The sequence below is a fragment of the Phlebotomus papatasi genome, chromosome 1 (assembly GCF_024763615.1).
Source record: "Phlebotomus papatasi isolate M1 chromosome 1, Ppap_2.1, whole genome shotgun sequence".
Lineage (NCBI taxonomy): Eukaryota > Metazoa > Arthropoda > Insecta > Diptera > Psychodidae > Phlebotomus > Phlebotomus papatasi.
Window position 1 is genome coordinate 111,510,127 of NC_077222.1, and position 19,993 is coordinate 111,530,119.

General features: G+C 35.2%; 1 protein-coding gene across 1 annotated transcript in view; it reads left to right on the top strand.

Moving 5' to 3' along the window:
* LOC129809619 (connectin-like) overlaps positions 1–16,611 on the top strand; it is an 85,520-nt gene extending 68,909 nt beyond the window's left edge. The window contains exons 2-4 of the mRNA XM_055859578.1: positions 1,009–1,867; positions 3,150–3,366; positions 15,710–16,611. Of these exons, the coding sequence (XP_055715553.1) occupies positions 1,016–1,867; positions 3,150–3,366; positions 15,710–16,194 (1,554 nt within the window). The 5' untranslated portion in view covers positions 1,009–1,015 and the 3' untranslated portion in view covers positions 16,195–16,611. The remainder of the gene's footprint in view (positions 1–1,008; positions 1,868–3,149; positions 3,367–15,709) is intronic.
* Positions 16,612–19,993: the final 3,382 nt, after the last annotated feature.

Consider the following 19,993-nt stretch of genomic DNA (forward strand, 5'->3'; position numbering starts at 1 on the left):
TATCTACTTATTTTTTTTTTGATCTTTTAAAACGTTGAAAAAAAATTATTGAAAATAATGAAAAACAGAATTTACAATTAGAAAAGCATTTTGTTTTTATGGAACTCAATGTATTTCTGAAGTTTTTTATCCTTCAATATTTCATTAAAAGACATTTCAAATTATTGTAGGGTCAAAAGAAAACCTATTGGGCAATTGGGTAGGAATCACTTGATGGAACGTTAAAATATTAAAAGTTATTTAATGTAATTAATAAAATGTAATTAATATAACGTGACTTGTTTAATTTAATTTTTTTGTTAATATAGACAGTATAGGGGTTTAAAATTCATATCCTAACTGAAAGGAGTGCCAATTAGGTGTTCCTTGCACTCAATAAAGATTTTTCCAAATGTTTTAACCAATGTTCATTACTCAACCCACCGTCTCCCAATTGCCCCAACCTTTCCAATGGACCTACCCAACCTTTCGTCGGTATTGGGGTATTTTATTTATACATCAGAGTTTGAATGTACTTTTAATGGTTCTGTTGAATCAATTTTAATGGATTTCTCCATAATTATTTTCAATACATAAAATTAAGCCCAAAAACCCAACCCCCCTGGGACCCATAGAGTTCGGGTAATAGCACGTGGAGTCCTCAGTGAAATTGCATAAAATCATAAAATACACGTATTGAAATACTTCCTCACCACACTGAAATTGCAATTTATAATATTTTGCATTTCAATCGAATTAACCCACTCAATCATAATTTACTCTCTCTGCGCCCCTGTGGAATTGACACAGGTGTATGCATGTTATTAGGCCAATGTGTGTAATTTCAAGTGCCTAAAAAAGCTACCGACAGATAACATAAACAAACAAATTGTAGCATGTGTTTAAACCTACTAGAAATTGTGAAAATATATAAGTTTTGTAAATTTGTTTATTGACATTGACAGATATATACTGTCAGATTAAATTTTTTTAATTTTTATGCAACAGTTTTTTTTCTTTCATTTTTAGGATCACTATGTGGCTTCCCCAATTTGGATGGATGCTCGCGATGATTATGGGCTGTATATACCAGATTGAGGGTATTCCTGGTCCTAAGATAGCAACTGCTAAGAGACCTAAATCATCTCCATCCTCCCAAGCGCCTACAAGAACCCCAATAGTCCCAGACCTCTGTTCCAAAGCACCTGATATGAAGGTCATATGCCACTGTAGCACAGATGCACGACGGTTAGTAACTAAAGCAGATTGCTGGGTCTTAGGTTCTGATCTATCCCGCAAAGATCCCATCTGGTCCACCTTCTTTGCCCATACCTCAATAACCGAGGTGAAGTTTATCACATTCGCCGAGGGCAATCTGACGTATGTACCCAGTCGCGCCATTCAAATCCTCTCGATCCTGTCCAAGCTCAGTATCTCCTTTACGCAAATCACAGAGGTTGGCGCCTATGCCCTATCTAATGCCACGCACCTAGCTAAGTTGGAGTTCACTAACAACACACAACTGAGATCACTGAGAAGATTTGCCTTCGCCAATCACCCCGTCCTGTTTGATGTCAATTTGGAGGCTAATCACATCAGTGAAATTGAGGTACAGGCCTTTGTCAATCTACCCCATCTGGAAGTACTCAGGTTGGGCTACAACAACATCACCTTGCTGCCGGATGATGTCTTTGGAACACTTGGGGTACTCAAGCACCTCCAGATGCAGCACAATCAAATTGCTCAGCTATCGCGAGATATTTTCAAAGGACTGGGAAATCTTCTCAGCTTAGACATTTCCTCAAATAACCTAACATTTGTGGGAAATACGGTTTTTGCGGAATTGTGGAGCCTGCAAGAGCTAGCGATGCAGAATAACAAAATTGAGGTATGATTCACTAATTGATTCGGAGAAAGCCAAAATCCCGAAAGCCCAAATCCCAAATGTTCAAAATCCTGAATGTAGAATAATTTTCCAAGATACAGAAAATTTCCCTTTGCCTCCAGCAAGCGCGGATGCAATCGTGGGAGTAGGTATGACACTTTTAAGAATTCGGGATTTAGGTTTTCGGGATTTTGGCTTTTCGGATTTTGAACGGGACCGAATTTATTTGCTATCGTAGTAGGGTGAAAGGAATACCTATTGACCCTACTCTGCAACATTTGGAATACGAAGTTCGAATACTTATCCTTATCGATAAACGCAGATTAATGAAAAAACGTTATATTACTTAGATTTTATTGATTGCATTAAATAAATTTCAGAATTTTGACAAAAGTGTCAATAGGGGTTCCCTGTCGAAGAGGTGTTCTTTCGACCGTACATGCATTTCTCTATTAATATAGACAATTTTTGCTCTGAAGTCTATAAGTCAATAAATAATTTTAAATGGTCAATAAAATGTTTCATTTTCTTTAGCCAAATATTTTATTTGTTCTAAAAATTCCTTAAAAAATAGATCAGCAAATTGTTAATTCATATTTAAGTTGCCAAGACAATCATAACATCTTTTTCCTTTGCCAAAAATATTATGCAATCACAATGAAAATATGTAATTTATTGACTATTTTCACCAAAATATTGTCCAATCAGCTGCAATTTTTAAAAGAAGCTTTCTTCTTGGGAAAAGCCTCTTTAGAATTGATAATTTAGGTCATATAAATGAACTGTAAAATTTATTGAATAGTTTACTGCACTAAATGAAGTAAGAAAATAAAATTAAGGAAAGGCATTCTAAGTGCAGTATCTTGGTCTCATGTATATATTGATTTCATTTTCTACTTGTCCTTTTAGAGTTTTGACTCTATCTCTGAGACAAACTCACATACAAACCGAAGTTTTACAAATAAGACATCAAAAACAGTTGAGTAATACCATCTTTGTAAGTTTCTCAAATTGGCACATCTAATTTGTGATCATGCTATGTGAGGATCCCCTCCGGAAGTCATATAGAAAGCTCAGTCTCCATGGAAGTTTCCTGGATGTTGGTCCAATCTGGTGACGTTGAGGGTTGTTGTCATGGGTATGAGAGTAAAAGTTTGAGTGGCCTCTTACCCTTCAGTCATTTAACATGACAATTCAGTCCATGTTGATGGTGTCAAAAGACTTTTATATGCAATTTGCATGTACTGTATTACTAACACTTTTTGGGTTTCTGTAACTCTTGCAGCAAATATCCGAGAGAGCTTTTGATGGCCTCAACAATCTGCACACCCTAAAATTACAGCACAATCGCCTGATCGCACTCCACAATGGCATCTTCACCGTTGTACCTGCCCTGAATTCCCTCAATTTGCTGGATAATCAACTTGAAACACTCACATACGATAATCTCCATCCAATCTACGGTAATCTCCTGCGGATAGACAGCATGCTCAACATCGATGGTGAGTCTTTCATGTATTTTTCGAGGCCTATAGAAAAGACACTTAGAAATTATGATTTATTCGTGAAATTTCTAAGTAAGTTTCACGTAAAAATAACATAATTTCAAACCCTCTACGATCAACTATTTTTTAAGCCTCTATCAGGTAACACCTTCTCAAGACGGTTATCACAAAAATCGCATTTACTGAAATTACAAAGTTAAATTGCTTTTGTCCATTTAGTTATAATCTTACTGAAATTTTTTTCTGAAAGTGTATTTTTGATGCGTGCCTTGACACGTGGTAAATGAGGGAGGGTTAATATTATTTTAGTCATTTCAATGGTCAAAATCAAGGTAATTTATATATCGCTCCTTGGAAATTACAAGGGGCCAACTCAATCTGAGCCATTTTTCAGGAGACAGCATAAAAGATTCAACTTTGTATAAATAATTATCTCAATTAAGTGTGTTAATAAAAATAATTTAATTCTTTTCTATTTGTATGAGCATTATTGTAAACATCGAAACATACCTATTTTTACCTTTCAAAATATGTTTTTTTTATGAGTTAGCTCTTTGTCATTCTAAATGATGCGCAAATTTTCATGAAATTAGAATGACACGGGATCAACTTGCTTTAGTTAGTCCCTTGTTTCACAAAAATTTGAACGATAAATCTATTTTATGCCTCTTGACTTCAAACAAAACCGCGCAAGCAATTATAAAGAGTAAAATTTTGAAAAACTTTTCTAATAACGAAATTTATTGACTCATATCATCTGAAATTTTATTAAATTCTCTGTCTGAGTGCATTAAAACCTCAAAATCGCCAAAAAGTGAGTTGGTCCCTTGTAATTTCCAAGGAGCAATATATACAACAAGTTACACTAAAAAGTTTATCTATATGACAAGGACTAGCTGTAATTTACATAAAATTTAAGCCACGCCCCTTTTAGGATTTTTGAGAAATTAAATAAAATAATTACATATATTTGCAAGTTTTTCTGGGCAGTTTGATTTCATTTATTGAAATAATATGATAAACTTTCTCTCTTTGTTTGATGCTTTTATATCTTACTTTAAGCCACGCCCACTTATAGCCCAATTTTCTGCACAGTCTCGAACTTTCATCTGTCGTTTCGTAAAACAGTCCAAAATACAGTTTATCCGTGAAAACAGTTACAAAAAGTCAATATCTTCGATTACTTTTGTGAAATATGTATAATTTTCATTCTTGATACACGTCTTACCGGGGGCGTGGTCTACTTTTTTTTTTGAATATGTGTGGCTTCTCAAAGCTGAATTTCAAATGTTGCTTTTTTTAAACAAAAGAAAAATAATACTGACCATCGCTTCTGAAGAGGATGTGACTTAAAGTTATTCTTCTTTGGACTTAGTCGGAAAACGATTATTATATTTTTCTACAAAATAATATAGGGGAAAGCTTTTATAGTTCGCACACACTCTGGCTTAAAACACTTCATATTTTTCGCATATTTCTTCAATGAATCTGACCTATCTATGGCAATATAATTAAATATATTCATACATTTCCAGAGAAAATAAATTCAGATTCATTAAAGAAATATGGAAGAAATCTGAAGTATTCGAACCTACAATGAGTGCGAAGACTGACAGCCTTCCTTTATATACAGTTTTTAATTGATATCACTATGTTCATTTCCATTTCTTCGGATCTGGATTATCCATATCTAAATTTTCCATATTATACATATGTTTGCGTCATAATTGTAATACACGAGTCCCAAAAGGATCCCCTTCACTTCTCCCCAAATGAAAGTTTTCCATATTCCCAAAGCATCTTACTCAACTAACACTCTCTCTGGGCTCTCTTGAAGAAGCTGGCAAATTCAATAAGCTTGAGAAAAGTTTCAATTGAATTTCAAAAGAAAGTTGTGTGTGACATAACTCTTTCAGTTCGAATGTGCCTCTTGGATATCTATTCCTGAGGGCTTTCCCAACAGGCGCCTCTTTCTCTGTGGCAATTTTTCCGCACTTTTTCATTAACCATATCAAAGTCAAATACATCCACGACGAATCCTCTCTCGAGAGTTCACCAGGATGGGGAGGAAAAACCTTTTTGGCACTGATAGTTAGAGGTGAAAAGAGGAGCCTGAAAAATACGAGGAAATGACGTTCTCAGTGGAAAATTTTCAATTTGAAAACCCAGAAGAGAAACTCGTTTCACCCACATTATGCACTCAACGAATTTGCGGTGAGCTTTCAGCTGTGCAAAAGCTTTCAACCGTCATATAACTCCCATCACAGACATACTTTAATGTGGCAAAATTGATGCCATATAGTGCTTTGAGGTCACCTCGGTCAAAGGTAAAAGGTGATATTGCTAAAGGAAATTATCAAGTGAAAAATGATGTTTCAAATTGACTCTATGATGGTAGAAGATTCTCGCCCGTTTTCACTCAAAAGAAAAGCGTGAGAAAGTTACTTAAAGAAACTTTGAAGTATGCTCGAGGGCTTTGCGGTATGACTAGTCAAGTTTGACTTATGGTAAGTTTTGGTTAAGATATGAACATTTACTTTGAGATGTATTTTAGAACAAGTCTTAAAATAATGAAATAGTTGTAGGACCAGAAGTGAAAATCTTTAAGTTTGCTTAGAGTGAACATAAATATTCTATAGTCATTTATTAACGCCAAGTACTAATTTATTAGATCTCGAAACCTTTACGAAAATTAATGAGTAGGATGTACTTTAGACCTTAGTTTTCTGTTACAGAATACTTACAGAAGTCCTTTAAAATCTATATCAATTATGTGCTTTTTTACGGATTTTAAATTCTGTTTGTCAATGCGTTAGAACCCTTCACTGACTGAGAGAAATCCGAAAAAGTTAAAATAACACTCCGGAAATTTTACCTTCCATTACTGATCCGAAATTGGTGTTAATATTATGCCTTTTAGGTGTATATTGGTTAAAGTTACCCTTTTCAATGTTAATTTTACCCTTAAAAGGGTGTAGAATTAACACTAAAAAATGTTGATATATTTTTACACCTAAAAGGTGTTAAAGTTTTGGGGTAAAAAAAGTTAATCACATCCCTGTTTTTTTCTCAGTGTTGTCATAACGAAATATATAATATCATAGTCGAATATAAAGTCTTGTACTTCACCGTGGTATTCTTTTTCTCTTTGACGGTTTGAAACAGTAAGAAAATATCAAAATTCCAAAACGATTACCCCATTTTGCCCTAAAAAGATGAAAAATATTTTTTTTTAAGTTGGAAATTGAAGAAAGTTTGTTGAAAAATTATTTTTCAGGAAGTGTTTGGTTGCCAAAGATTGCAACCAACCCAAAATAAAAATCAATGGATTATCGTGTTACTCTTCTTGTGAACTATCCAAGCGTATTTGAGCAATTCGGAAGCGACAGAGAAAGTGGATGAGAGACCCCATTCTGCCCACTAATGGTTCAAGCTCCGTTCTCTGGGAAAATTGTGTACAGAAGGGAATTTTCATGGTGACTTGCGGCAGTGTTTGGTGAATCGTCAACGTGTGGAAGAGCACGTTTCTCGTGTATTTCGCGAACAAATGTTATTTGAAGCCACAGCTATGGGTTAGAGACAGCAGAAATCAGCCACCCCCCCCCTCCAAAGCACACGACACTATATATAAAATTTGCCATATCCCTCTGTGATACATATAATTTTGCACCCAGCCCCAATAGCTGGAATAACATTTCACATGGTAAATGTAATATTTGTACCAAGAGCAAATCAAGCGTATAGCATAGAAAATTCTCTGTTCCTCATTCTTTTTTCACCATCCTGGCAGCAGCCTTTTCTTTTGCTGGCACCCTACTCTACATTGCCTCCCAGGCGTCACCCACTCGCGCACTTACTGGAGCTTCCTTGTACCAGGGAGCTGTTTAAATCATACACAGAAAAATTTTCATACTCAAGCACTGCGAATTGGGATGCCGAAGGAAAGTATTTTTTATGAAAATGAGAACATTTTCAAGGGGGAAATATCTCTGCTGTGATACTAAAATTAACAATGACCAAATTAATTAACTTCAAGAGCTTTGAGAACAGTTTATGAATAACATATCCCATTATCCCATTATCTTATCCCGGGGATCACTTTCTCAACAAATCTTCGTGTTTCAGATGATTTCTCAAAAATGATGTCACGCTGTTTGTCCGTCTGTTCTTCTCCGTATACAGAAAAAAAATTGTAAAAATGTTCGTAAATATTTGTGAATTCCTATAGGGGACTTACTAAATGCTCGTAAATTGTATAACCCACAAACAAGTTCGTAAAAGTTTGTACTTTTTTCACAAACACATTCCATATTCCGTAACATATTCCTAAAATGTTCTTCAGGCAAACAAAAATTTACGAACAAATGACAATATCTTACGAACATTTTTTGTGTATTTACGAACAAATGTTTGTAAAAGTACAAAAAATACTCGTCAAGTGATCATGTTACGAACAATATCTGTGAAAAAGTACTAACTTTTACGAACTTGATTGTGGGTTATACGATTTACGAGCATTTCGTAAGTCCCCTATAGGAATTCAGAAACATTTACGAACATTTTTACATAATATTTTGTTCTGTGTAGGGTCTGTAAACAACTAGATCTAGAGGTTAAATGGTTGGAAATTGCAACTTAGAACGTTCAAAGGATGCCCCTATAAGTTGACAGACATATTTTATACGAAAATGTCGTCAAATCATTCCTAATAACGGTTTTTCAAGGTCAAAGGTTGAAAATGCTCTAGAGAAAGTTTTTTCAACCGAATGGGATCATGAGTGGGCTCGTTTGAAGGGTTTTGGATTCTTTTACAATTCTCAATCTATCGGCCTATCAATCAATAAGTGACTTTTATCTGAAAATCAATTGTAATATTCTTAGTTTGATTTGTAAATCTTTGAGAGTGATTTGTAAATCGTTTAAAATCTTAAAAAAATGGACAGTTAAAAAACTACAAAATCCTCGAACTCGTTAATTGGATTACTGGAGAATTTTACTAATTTAGCTAGGTAATGATGCGAAGCTATTTTTAAGGTCTTACCAGTTTTATTACAGCGTAAATTACAGCCTGATTTACCCCTATCTTTCATACCTTGCTTTCTAAAAGCTGCCATATGAAATACCCATTAGAAAATATTTGTGAAGGGCAAGTTTTTCACTATAGTAGCAGTGAGTATTGGAACTACGAAAATTATGTTGCTGTCGTTGCTGTTCGTGTAAATGAACTATTAATGACCAAGATCAAATATTATTCAAGACATTTTAATTGGATTCAAAATTTATTCAAAGATCCTTAGTGAATTTTTGTAATTTCAGGGAGTTTACTAATAATTATTATTATGCGACATCGTGTAGGAAAAAGCGTAGTGAATAGTGAAACCATTAAACAACGTTATAACCTTAAAATACGTGTTTTTATTTCTTTTTCGGGGGTATTTATAGGATAATTTTTTTGCATAATAGTTTTTCCTTTTTTGAAGTATTAGATCGTTAATACTTGTTAAATAAAACATAGTATCATAATCCTTGTTACGTCTGCCGTTTTTTAATATTCGGAAGTGTAACCAGGAGGTGTGTTTGACAGATTCATTTATCCACCATTGATGTCCGTTACAAAATCCCGTCCTTAATTAGGGCCTACCATTAAGATCTTACCTATAAGACCGAAAATAGTGCCTAATGGCCTCTATATACTATGAGAAATATCTTTAAAAGTGTCTTTTTAAAGAAAATTTCCCCTATCCTTGTAGGTAGCAACGTCAGTATTTTTAAAAAAGGCAATTTTTAACGAAAATTGCTTCTATTGTGTACACTGAGAAAAAAAGGTTCGATTAACTTTTTTTCCTCATAATTTTAACACTTTTTAGGTGTAAAAATATATCAACATTTCTTAATGTTAATTTTACACCTTTTTAAGGGTAAAATTAACATGAAAAAGGTTAAAATTAATCCCCAATACACTTAAAAAGGGTAATATTTACACCGATTTCGGATGAATGTTATTTTAACTTTTTTGGATTTCTCTCAGTGTAGACATCATAAAGCTACATGTTAATTAAAGTGGCTGAGTCCCCCTTACCCTGGTCAGACCGGGATAGCACTTAAGTTACGAGTTTGAACCTTTCGCAAAGTATACAATACTTAACTATGCCGTTTTTTTTTATAGTTTTAAGGCCTCTACACATTGGGATTTTCGTCAAAAATTGCTTTTTTGACGGAAATTGTCTGCAGTCTGTAGGTGGAAACGTTGAAATTCTGTCAAAAATGCAATTTTTAATGAAAATTGCTCTCAATGTGTAGAGGGCTTTATCTATACAGCAAAAAAGCCATTATATTGAACGAGTATCGGTCGAAATTTCGAAAAACAAAATTCCGAAAGCCAAAATTATGAAAGCCAAAAACGTGCTAAGTTAGGAAATAGAACCAGCGGCCCTTTCTTTGAGTTCGAACAGTATTATCGAGTTTGAAAATCACTTACTTACTCCCGCAATTAAGCATTTTACGCCACATTAAGGATCAATCTCCTCCTTGGTTTCTTCGTACACGCGAGAAAAACTCAAGTCAATTGTGCTTCTGTGGTTTGGGGCCGATTCCCATATTAAATTTCCTTTCGAGTAGATCGGCAGTCTTCCCCTAACACTTCTTTTTTTCTCACACCGAACTCCAACTCCGGCAAAAATAAGTTAGAGATCAAATCAAATAAATGTATTTCTCCACTATATTTTGCATAATACACCCAACACTTGTTGGCACACAAGAAGAGCTTAAAAGCTCTCACACTCGATGGTATAGAAAGAAACCAAACAAAACACATGCAGAGACATTCTCTTGCAGAGGAAACAGGATTTTCAATATCATAATGAAAAGGTTTTTTTTTCCTTTATATCTGTTCCTTCCTCCATTTCTGCCTTTCGTCATTTCCACCCCCATCCCTACAATATCTTTCCCCCCCAAAAAAATACTCGACTCAATAACAAAAGTTCTGTGTGCGAGGAATAAAATTTCACATATTGCCGTGATACTTGGGTTGTTGGTAGGAAAAATAACTTTTGCCATTCTCAATAACAGAGCCTGATTTTTTTTCTTGCTTTTCCTCACGACGTCAGGCAGAGGGTGGGGGTGGGAAATGCCAAATGGGAAAAATGGTAAATGAATCTAAGAGAATCACAAGGAAATTATTTCAATTGACCAGAAATCAGGCATAGGAACTCCATTGTTGTTGAATGATTCTGAAATAGGCAAAAAGCCTCTGGTCACTTTGGAGAGGTTGCCATTTCCACCTTTGGTAGTCTCTCCTGTGCTTGACAGAGATTTCGAGGAGATGATGTGTCATCGTGTCAATCAGGGCAGTGTTGTTGGTGTTGCCGAGTCTGACGGATAGTTTTGAGCTGAATCGCAAATTGCCGGAGACAATCAATCATTCATCGTTTTAGGTCGCCAATTAAACAGTTGTTCTCCCTTTGGAAATATTGCACAACATTCACTTTTCAACAATTCTATTCTGATTTTGCACCATTGTGGCTTCTGACATGCCTTATGGCAGATGCTAGAACTTCAATGTATAATACAAAAAAAAAATATCAATCTCCCTCTAGAGAGCTTTTTGATGATGGCATCAACTCCATCAACAGACTTTTTGCACGCTTTCACACACCAAGGGATGGGAAACTCGCACTTGATTTCCGATATTGCAAAGTTTTCCATTCAACTTCACTCTGACTTTGAGATTATTGCTCCAGAGAGTTGCTTGATCAAATCTATATTTCACGCCTCTGCACAGGTATATAGTCCTTATATCTAAATTCTTGTATTGTGTTTCAACATCCACTTTTGTACATTATGAGGGAAGATTCTACCGTTTATTCTTAAGGGATATGAATATTTGATTTGAATTCTTTTAGAAAGAAGTATAGTTAGTTTGTTTTATGAAATATTAACTAACGTCTTTTGTCATTCTCTTAAACAGATTTGTCGAAAAAGATTTTTAAAACTTTGAAGAAATATCCCACAATTCCAAGACAAAGAGAATTTTTACAGGTATAAAATTATTAATATTCTTGCGTAATAACTATACATACATAATTATATCAACTCAGGTTTTTAATGGTCGGATATAACTTTTTTTTGAAAAAAATTGTCATTGCTGCCTCGAACGAAAAAAAAGCTAAGGAATAGGTAAGACTAGATGGCTGAGAAAGCTCATGAAATTTACCCTATAAGTCGGCAAATCAAAGAGAGGTTCTCGAAGTATATTTTGTAGTGGTTCCAAGTGAAATTCTAAAATTTTTTCTACCGCATTTGCCTAAGGGCCTTGACTGACCTACGGCTTAAGCCGAGAGACGGGTTAACGCAATTACATTCAAAATAATGATAAAGCTACATTCCCATCAGTTTCTTACTAAGCCGTCTCTCTGCTTAAGCCGAGATACGGATTGGTTAGTGAGAAACTCTTGGGAATTTGGTCTAATCATTATTTTGAATGTAATTACGTTAACCCGTCTCTCGGCTTAAGCCGTAGGTCAGTCATGGCCCTTAGGCAAATGCGGTAGAAAAAAATTTAGGATTTTACCTGAAACCACTGCAAAGTATACTTCGAGAACCTCTCTTTGAACTCCCGAAGGATCAAGAAGCATGAAGCATAAACCAACGTATTCTACTCTCTAGACCTAATTAGATATATTGGCTTTAGTCGTAAGTATGTCTAAAGCATAAGTCTACCTCGAGCTCGATATCCCATAATCGGTCGCAAAGAATATCTACAACATCCCTTATCCAATTAAAATGTAGGGTAAAATAGGGTAATTTGGAACCATTTACAAATCGAAACATTTAAGATATCCACACTGTTTCAGATGAGAAAAAAAGAAAAAAAAAACACGAAACAGAAGAAAAAGAAGAGTAAGAAAAGGAACAGTTTTTCTTCGTTGTTTTTTTACCCATCGGAAACAGTAGGGAAATCTCAAAATTCCAAATTAAAAATGGTCCCAAATTACCCCATTTTACCTTAAGTAATAATTCTGACTCAGGCGCATATTTTGTCAGTTGCACCGCTTATTGTCGTAGCGACTTTTTTGTTTACATTTAACGTAAACGCCAATAGAAACGAGATATGAACTAGATAAAGTTGCAAACTAGAAAAAGAATAATGTATTTCCCCGATTGTAAGATTTGCATGACACTTTTGCGCATCCATAGAATAAAACATACATTAGTTTTGCTCATTTAAGTGGCATTTATAAGGCTCTCGAGGTAATCAAATGATAATGTGTGAGCAAACAGCCAGAGTTTACCTTACTCATTAGCATCCTTCCAACTGTCACCCAATTCAATTATTGAGGTAGAGTCCATCCGAAGCACTATAATTTGCAACACTTAAAAGGGGTATCTTTCCATTAGCCCCTAGAATTGTTTTCACGCATCACTTTCTGGCCACCCTTTCGGTTTCGATGAGTTGATTATTCCAGGGGAGGATGTTTGATTGATGAGTGTAAAACGTGTCCATGGCAAAGTACTCTCATGATACCTCTAATGTTTTTCTGCAATTTTCATCATAGCCGGTGGTTACCCTTTTCACAACCTTTTCGGCAGGAGAGGAAAAGCGCATGGATGAAATCTGAGCTTCCAGCCCATTTCCCAGGACATCTCCATGACTGCCAACATTTTGTAATTCGCCCAAAATAATAATAACATCCATGAATGTATGGCCTTTGTGAGATTTCGAGGGAGAGATTTTCTGAGGATACTGAAGGATGAGCCAGAGGGTGTCATACATTGTATTTGTTTTTTTCCTACCCCAGGAGCATCCACCCTTCTGTTTTCTTCAGCAACATCGTCGAGACTCTCTTTTCAATTTCAGTAGGTTTTTTTGAGGTTGGGAAGAGGCAATAAATAATACCAAGAAATTCGCAGAGTGCTCTAACCAACAAAGTTCGCTATAAGGTTCTGTGGATTTGTCACTTATTTAAAACGGTGAATACATTATTTAAAAACAGTTCCTAAATTACCTGTGTATTAATAGTTAGCATAGATTTGCTCTGAATTCCAAGACATTTCAATTAAATATTATTTTAGCCAAATTAGTTAATTAATAAACTTTCTAGAGTCGTTTAAGGAGTTACGTGAGTCACGATGGCCAAAACTGATTTTTTTTTAATGTTCTTTTCAACATAATAAAAAATATATTTAAATTTGTGTAAATAAAAATACATATATTATATTTTCTAAAATTGTTATTTAAAAATTCTAAAAATCTAACCTCAGTTTTGGAGACCTTTGTCGAAAAAACTAATTTTCGGTATTCACGATTACTCAGAGTAGATCCATATTTCTTGTCAATAGATAAATCACACTCGTACTTGAACGAAGTATTTAAATAATAAAATACGGCCTGGAAGAGTCAACTACTCACCATATTGAGTTACTTTTACAACCGAGCCTGATTTATACTTTAAAAGCTTAGAATTGCTTTTCAACTTTTGATCAGAACTTTGGCTTGTGGGTAATAAAGGCAATGCTTAGGTTACATCTCGATCTCGAGTAAAAGCACCATCATTTCGATTAATGTCTAATCACTTTAACATACCCCAGCGAGCATAAAATGCTAACTGATTTTAATTCAGCTGAAAACATATGTATTTTCAACTGAATTCTGCTAACTTTAAAGCGACATTCGCGAGACAGCGGCATTTCCATATATTTGATTAGCCCTTTTTTCGAGAACTACTGATCAGTCAGCATATTTTTGATGATCAATTCAGAAAAAATATGCCGAAACGCTGCTTTTCCAGTTAAGCGTGCTCGCTGGAACTGGACATCGACATCTGGGGGGTCTGTGATAGTAGGACTCTTCATTCGCTGATGTGGATGACTATCGTTGGCATTCGTGTTGCTCACATGAATTTTAGCCTTGAGTGTAAATGAATTCCTTTTTGCCTTTTCCTTGCATTTTCGGTGGGGAATGTTTGTGTATTGCCTCTCACGATTTTATATGATGCAGAAATAGGAAGAGGTGTCTAATAACTCATTACCCCTATGCACTCAGAATTTCCATTTGACAACAATATTATAGAGGCAAAATCAATCAATTGTATATATTGCATTCTCTTTGAGCTCGAGCAATAAGAAAAAGAATAGAAAATTCCTCATAAGCGATCTCGTTGGGATTCTCTCAGTTGATGCCGTAGGTTTTGTGTTAGCTCTCAAGGATGAAAGGGGCGTATTATTACCTGCCGACAGAGGAAACCATGCGTGATGCACAAAAGATAGGCAGATTGCTTCAAAAGCGCGCTTGTTTGTGGCTTGAGGGTGAATTTTTCACTGTGGGGGTGGCACGATTGCAATTTCGACGGGGCTCTTTCTATTCCAAAAACCTCCCCCGACCTACGGAATACTTTCGTCTGAACCCACTAGACTCCCTCTGGTGTACTTTTTTTTCCTCTCCCTCAGAGTGGGGCAAGGGGTTGAGATGCTGAACAGGGGATATAAAAAAACTTTTATCTACCTTTCATCTTATTCGAGCTACCCACTCTCCCAGCCCTTGGGACCTCTTCACCTCACCCAACCGGAGGAAATATCTCGAGTTACATGCGTTTAATATTTTATTAGAGAGCAGGCACATCTCGGTGCGCTTCAAGCATATGCCACGTGGATTCCAACGGAGGTGCGGGTGATCCTTCCGGAAGAAGAGGACCATGCTAGATTGAAATTCACCCTCTGTCATCCACTTTTAACCTCTCAGAATTTCCTCTTTCCCTGCATTTACAGATTTCGATTTAGAAGTCTGCGCCGTGAAATTATAGAGGCTGATATGTATATATATTTATTTTGAATCCTTTCAGTTAAACAAAATCTGGTATTTTAGTTTAAAAGTTTGTGTTACACCTTTTATTAACTAGACTAATGAAATATATTTTCTTACAATTTATTTTTAAAATAAAATTTCCTTTTAAAACTATAATTCATGCGAACAACACTTATAGCAATGATAGAACATTCAGGATTTTCAAATAAAAGTACTATAAAATTAAATGAAATGTGGGATTAATTTTTAAATTTGCGAAAAATAACACAAATTTAATATTTTTCTACTATTTTATTCTTTGGGGTGCAAACCTCCTTTTAAGGATTCGCTGAAGCAATGAAGTATTGAGATGAAAACACATGGGACAATAATTCTCATTGAGAGTGTCAGAGATATGATGCAAAATCCCATACCAATGACTAAATCCGAAAATCAAGTGCTCCTGCAGGAATCACTGCATTTTAGAGATAGTTTATTGTTTGCAAATTCAATTGAAATTATAATCTAATCTAAAGCTCTTTTCTTTTCCTCTATTCACAGAGAACAAATTTATTTGTGATTGTCGCCTGGCGTGGATTTTTGACCTAAGAAATGGGACAAACAACACCAAGCTTCGGCATTCTCTGCGTGATCTTGAGTGCATTCTGGACACCTCTCGGATGGGTATTCAGTTGATTTCGAGCAGGAAGGTGAGGATTGATTATTACGACGGTGATGAGGGAGACACAGAGGAAGTAAATGACATTGTGGCTCAAAAGAAGAAAAGTCATGTGAGTGATCAGGGTCCGCGGGCAGTGAGACTGTTGAGCCTAATGAAGGAGCATCTGCCATGCCATCAAGAACTACAGTTTCCAACGGAACTCCCGAAACCTCAGGAGTCCATTAAGGTTATCCCTGAACACGATGAATTGCATCAGACAACGTCAAATATGGCACCCGGAACGAGGTTGGTCAGCTGCCTGGTCATCCTCTTTGTGTCAATCCAAGCACTTTTTTCACCACTAATGCCATCCATCATCAATTAGGGCCAAACATGGCCATGACCCAATGGGTCTCAGTGAATTTGTGGCAAATCGGATTTGGCACCGTATTATACATATTGGGTTGAAGTACTTAAAATGTCGCAATTTTTTTGTTCCTTTTAAGAAATTTCATACTTGTGTAATGTAATCTAAATTATGACAAACATGACTGTTTGAAACGGAACGAAAAGAATTTCTTCAAAAGTCTATACTTCGGAAGAGAAAACCATAAGGAAATTTATTTCTAAATACTTCCAAGTTCATGGGGGACTTGGTGATTCTATACGATCAATTTCGATACTCTAGCATTAACCCCTTGTTTTAATAACAAGAGGTCAATTGAGTTTAAGATACTGTACAGACGGAACTGTAACTAGAGCCACGAATAAAAGTCATTAAGGAGCTATGACGATCTATCTAAAAGTTACTTGAAATGTTTCGTATAACTTTTAGATAGATCGTCATAGCTCCTTAATGACTTTTATTCGTGGCTCTAGTTACAGTTCCGTCTGTACAGTATCTTAAACTCAATTGACCTCTTGTTATTAAAACAAGGGGTTAATGCTAGAGTATCGAAATTGATCGTATAGAATCACCAAGTCCCCCATGAACTTGGAAGTATTTAGAAATAAATTTCCTTATGGTTTTCTCTTCCGAAGTATAGACTTTTGAAGAAATTCTTTTCGTTCCGTTTCAAACAGTCATGTTTGTCATAATTTAGATTACATTACACAAGTATGAAATTTCTTAAAAGGAACAAAAAAAATTGCGACATTTTAAGTTCTTCAACCCAATATGTATAATACGTGCCAAATCCGATTTGCCACAAATTCACTGAGACCCATTGGGTCATGGCCATGTTTGGCCCTAATTGATGATGGATGGCATTAGTGGTGAAAAAAGTGCCTGGTCATCCTCTTTGTGTCAATCCAAGCACTTTTTTCACCACTAATGCCATCCATCATCAATTAGGGCCAAACATGGCCATGACCCAATGGGGTCTCAGTGAATTTGTGGCAAATCGGATTTGGCACCGTATTATACATATTGGGTTGAAGTACTTAAAATGTCGCAATTTTTTTTGTTCCTTTTAAGAATTTCATACTTGTGTAATGTAATCTAAATTATGACAAACATGACTGTTTGAAACGGAACGAAAAGAATTTCTTCAAAAGTCTATACTTCGGAAGAGAAAACCATAAGGAAATTTATTTCTAAATACTTCCAAGTTCATGGGGGACTTGGTGATTCTATACGATCAATTTCGATACTCTAGCATTAACCCCTTGTTTTAATAACAAGAGGTCAATTGAGTTTAAGATACTGTACAGACGGAACTGTAACTAGAGCCACGAAATAAAAGTCATTAAGGAGCTATGACGATCTATCTAAAAGTTATACGAAACATTTCAGTATCAGGTGTTCTATCATAAATTATTCTGTAAGGCACTACAGCCAATCAAGTATGACTCACAGCTCCCGCATTCTTGGACAAGAAATAAACTAAAGGGAATGTACTGGTCAAGTTAACAAAATGGAGAATTTACTTTCAAAATCCGATTTGATTTACTTGAAAACTTCTTTTAACAGACTCTTCAAAACCATCGTGCAAAAAAACTGTAGACCATCGAGGTAAATCCTTAAAAAAGACAAAGCCTATGATCTTCCTAGAGTACAAGGATCGAAAAATTCCTTTTATTTATTCTAAGATTCAGATTGTGAGAATTGAATAAATTTCGTTTAATTAGCAGATTAATTTTCAATTGTAATTTGACAACATCAATATCTTTAAAAGATCTTTAATTTATGGGAACAGGAATTTTCGAAGATCAACACAGAGCTCCAATTCACGTCTATTACCAAACTGATTTACTGATTACTGTCAATAAAATGACAAATAAAATTTGAAATATCTGTAAAAATATTTGAGAAAAATACATCAATTACGGGTAGTATACCGACTCATGACCGATTAAGTTCAAAGCAGTCGGGTTGGAAATTTTAAGATATTCCAAAAAATCCTACTTTAAGCAAATCGGTTGAAAAATAGGACCAAGCAAAGTGGTTAAACTTTGACCTTGGAAAATTCAATATCCCAATGTTTTTGGAACACAGCTATCCGGTTCAAGGACGAAATATTCCCCATGACTACCTCCAAAACATATTCGAAATGAAAGAAATCGTAGGAGCCGTTTTCAAAGTAAATGAAAGACATAGTTTTTAGGGGTGGAAGGTGGTGGGGGTAAAAAGTGACAAAGACTGTCTTGGATAATGTTGACTAATGGGGGGTTCCTCGAAAACCGAAAGTTGATATCTCTTTCCGTTTGGCCTCTAGTCAATGCTCTCTCTTTGATTTCGAGCAGTAAAATTCAAGTGAGTATCTCAGGACTATGTGCGTGGTAAAATAGAAGCTTTCCCAAATACGTTTTCTTTATATAATTATTTCACAAACAAGTTAGAAAAATTTACTTGAAGCAGTTTTCTACAAAGTTTTTCAAAAATTAAAATTCAGTCAATTAGGATACAAAGTTTCTCTTTTCAAAGGTGATTATATTAGTCTGTACTTAATTATTCTGATACTTATCTTCTGATTCTGTCTTCTGGATGTAGGTTCATGTCGGTTCTGAACCAGTAAACGGGTTATAGGATATGAAACGAATAAACTTCAATTTTTTTAATTTCGCTAAATTATTATCTTACTAATTTGATTAGAATCTGAAACAAGAGGTTTCAATTTTCACTCTCCCCTGTATTATTTTAAAAGAAATGTTTCGTTGAGGATAACTCAATTAAATGTATATCGTGGAAAATTTTGAATGCATACAGCGAATATTACGAATATTCGGAGAATAATGTAAATATTTGCAAATTATTTGGCAATATTTGGATAAAAACGAAGAAAATACATTCATTTTTGCTTAAGTAAAGTAACCACATTTCCTTTTGATTTAGTATTCGGTTGTAAAAAGTTCGGAATAATATGTATTCCGGATACTAAATTGTAAAAAAATCGCTACTATGAAATTCTTTTGGTATATAAATTTTGCGACATTTTAAATACTACAACCCAATAATTATTAGTCAGTAAATTTATGAAAGTGGAGGTGGGCTAAATGTGGGATACTGAGCTCCAGCTGAGCCATCTTTTATCTCTCTATGATGCCCATTTTACCAAAATCCTCCACACCTCGCTCAAAATCATCCCCTATGTCTATGTCCAAAAGTGGTAAGTGGTGATGATGTTTCCCAAACACCATCCACACCGATCTGGGACTCTATCCAATTTACCATGTTTCCGAGTGTTATCCCCGACAGAAGTGTTTTTGGGGATGCTGTGGGTGGGATGTTTAAATACCAATTCGATTTGTTGTTGAATGACTGTGCAACTCTCTCTCCCTGGTGGATGTTGCAAAAGTGGTCAAGGGGGCCCCAAAAGTGGATTGTTTACCCCTAAGACAATTCCTTAACATCATATTGCTGTCGTAACAGCAATCACCGATAAACGATACAATTTTCCACAAATGTGTGTCTCTAAACAAATCTGACAACTAATGATACAAAATCAATGATTTTAGAATATTTCTCCTCCTTTCCCCACAAAAAAAAGGAACTTGTATTTAATCACTCTCTACACACCCCCTGAAAAAACTCTTGTGCGCTATTTTGGAAAAAAAGAAAGAAATTTTCAAAAAAAAAAACCCTAAAACGATTACAAGTTACACAAGAGTATGAGAAAATTAAATTTAAAATTGATGAAAAAAAGTAAAATAAATGTGAGTGTACCTATAATCAGTATTAAAAT